Source organism: Hemibagrus wyckioides, linkage group LG13, assembly GCF_019097595.1.
Source record: "Hemibagrus wyckioides isolate EC202008001 linkage group LG13, SWU_Hwy_1.0, whole genome shotgun sequence".
In the NCBI taxonomy this organism is placed as follows: domain Eukaryota; kingdom Metazoa; phylum Chordata; class Actinopteri; order Siluriformes; family Bagridae; genus Hemibagrus; species Hemibagrus wyckioides.
The window spans coordinates 3,729,055-3,732,117 of NC_080722.1; the positions used below are offsets into that span (position 1 = coordinate 3,729,055).

The window sequence follows — 3,063 nt, forward strand, 5'->3', positions numbered from 1 at the left end:
AAGAATTCACACAAAAGAAGGCTTTTGTGTTACAAATTTCAGATCTCTGTATATGAAATTCAGCCGGTAGTACCACAAGACCTATATCATGGTGTAATTTAGAGTTTGTATTTAAAATAGTTTTTAAAATCATTAGTCTTATTACATTTGATAACAAAGAGATAAACAATAAGCACGTCTATCGTCAAGAACGGCATTGTAGAATGTAAGTCTAAGACCAGAACTACCTGAGATCGAGTCAGGACCAAATGAAAGCATCAAAGAGTCAAATGAAAGCGTCAAAGAGTCAAAGATCAAGAGAATCGAATCCTTTTTGAGGTCTACACTTCACATCAACTAGTTGGCTTCATTCGTACATTGCTCAGCGATTAAGCAGTTTCACTTCTTGACAAACATTTTGCAAAAGAAAAGACAACACAAAGAATATTTAATAATATATAATTTATAATAAATCAAAGGTCAAGACTGAAACAAGCCCAAGTACAAATACAAATAAATCTTACTCTTTTAGAACCACATACTCTAATGACATTGTACCTGATCTAGGATGGTCAAAATGAGAGTTGATTCTGATTCTGATTTGAATGAATCTGAATCATTTGAGTCGATTCTGCACAACAATTCATGGAAAGACAGGAACGAGAATTAATAAAATAAACATTGCAATGTTAATTACATATACGTGTAATACAGCTTCTAACCGTTATGTTCTAGCTGTGATGTCTTTCAAGTCGAACATCTCCAGACTAGCAAAATTTCCGAATAGCGTCACTGTGAGTAATCGATTCTGAATCTGATTCTGAGTCGACTCTTGAATCCCAACTGTCTTAAGTCGAGTTAATATAGTGGCTCTTTTTATAACCCAAACATAATCCTTTTTATGAAGTACTTTTTTGTTGTAAAAAAAAACAAAAAAAGAAAAGAAAAAAAACCGGGGATTTCTCTTCATGATGCTTTATCGAAGGAAATCGAGAAAAAAGAATCAAACAGATTTAAATGAATCATGCAAGCTAGAATTTGTGTACTCTAGTGCCATCTAGTGGACATAGTCTTTTTTAACAAATAAAACGACCTGGACGTTAGTGTGATTACTTGATATTCAAATACTCATTCAAAATATTTTAATTTAATTTTATTCAGTACTAAACACACAGGACAATAATACAACAAAATAAAAGCTAAATATTAATTCATATCTTCGATTAAATCTGGATCAGTCTCTGCTTTCTCATACAGTGCAAATGATGAGGAACAATCCTAGTAGCACATGCAGTACTGAAACTTGAGCGCTGTTGTTGGTTGTGAATTGTTGTAGCCCTGAATAAAAAACAACAACAACAATTAGATTATTTATTAGGAAATGTTCAAAGCTGTAGACTGAGAAACTGTAGAAGCGTCAACACTAAGAGGGATTTTTGTGTCTGTTTGGATGTTAACACGCTACCTGACATGCATGGAGACTGACTATACAGTACATCAGTACAAAACAGTACAAAGTGGGACTGCATTTACAAATAAACACTAGACTGGAATGTTCACTCAGTTCACAGTAACTTAACAAAACCTTTAACTTTCAGTGTACAAGGTCTGGAAGTATCATTAGAATAAGAGATCCATTTACCTTCTACCTTCAGTAAAACAGCTCCTGGTTCTCCGTCCTGAGATTCATCATGGATGAGACACTGATATAATCCTGCATCAGACGGGTGAACTGGACTGATGTGGAGAGAGAGATCACCGTCTAGAAAGCCTTCTACTGACATCGTAAATCTGCTTTCATTAGTCACCGATCTGTTAGCAGGAGTGTACAGCAGAACCCTGTGTCCATCTTTCATCCATTTTACATCTTTAACGTCATGTCGAGTGTCTCCGTAGCACGGGAGGGTGACGTTCTCCCCCTCCAAAGCCTTTACAAATGTCGGAACTTCCGGGTAAACAAAAACAAATCACCTTTTTACTTTTAGCATTTAGTGTGGCTGGTCAGACTTTACTACAGACATGTTAAAAGTGACAGAATTTTCTGCTGATGACAGCAAGCACACTTACCGATAACTTTCAGCTTTACTTCAGTAACTGATTGTCCATTACAGCTGCACATGTAGGAGCCGGCATCATTGTAGGCTACTGAACTGATGGTCAGGGAGAAATCTCCTCTGCTTGTATCTCCTGACACTGAATATCTGCTTTGTGAATGCTGTTGTTTGGGACACATCCCACTCTGAGCAACGACGGCTCTTTTAGGAATGAAGCGGATCCACCGAACCTCTGGACAATTTCCTGAGCAACTACACGGGAGGGTCAGGGGTTTATTCACCATCGACTCTCTGAAGATGAAGGCTTGGCACTGCTCCATCAGCAGGTAAACTAACAGATCAGAGAACAGATCAGAATAGACATTTTGAACATGTGACACACTCCAGTCAGAACAGTTTCCTGTCCAGAATTTACAGCTGTTTCTTTTGGAAATCGATCCTCGTTCAGGTGATCTCGTTCAGGTGATCTCGTTCAGGTGATCTCGGCCTGAGTGTTTTGGTGTGGATCTGAGCGTGATTGCTGTGTTCGTATATGTTTAAACAAACAGAACCAAGGGACAAAACTCACCAGGTTCCAGAAACAAACGCTGCAGACTTTTGAGAATGTTAAAGAAAGATCTCACACTAGTGACTACAACTTTCTCTGAAAGAAGCACATGTACACTGCTGCTTAGGTGATACTCTGAACTTTACTCCATCAGTACCTTGTGTGTAATGAAATGTATACACCTGAAACTAGAATATCTTTCAGTAAACAGGGCAGGTCTACTGTGGAGCTGGACTATTGGATTAGACTTTAGATTAGACTGATGAAACATTTAGATGTGAACATGAAGACATTACAGTGTGATTATTGGACCAACATGACTTAAGTGTTTTTGGATGTCATGTAATTTTACATTATCTTAATATAACACACACCTCTAAATTGAGCAGCTGCTTGAATTCATTGATATTCATGCATGAGAAAAATATTAATTCATACATACTGTAAGTGAACTCTACATTATGGGAGGAATCTCCCTTCTGT

General features: G+C 37.4%; 1 protein-coding gene across 1 annotated transcript; it reads right to left on the minus strand.

Annotated features, from left to right (window-relative positions):
* Positions 1-434: 434 nt before the first annotated feature.
* LOC131364007 (CD226 antigen-like) lies at positions 435-2,448 on the minus strand. The gene is made up of 3 exons (XM_058407040.1): positions 2,047-2,448; positions 1,622-1,924; positions 435-1,317 (listed from the first exon to the last, which is right to left on the minus strand). The coding sequence occupies exons 1-3, from the start codon at positions 2,351-2,353 to the stop codon at positions 1,229-1,231; spliced, it is 699 nt and encodes a 232-aa protein (XP_058263023.1). The 5' UTR covers positions 2,354-2,448; the 3' UTR covers positions 435-1,228.
* Between the last annotated feature and the right edge of the window lie 615 nt (positions 2,449-3,063).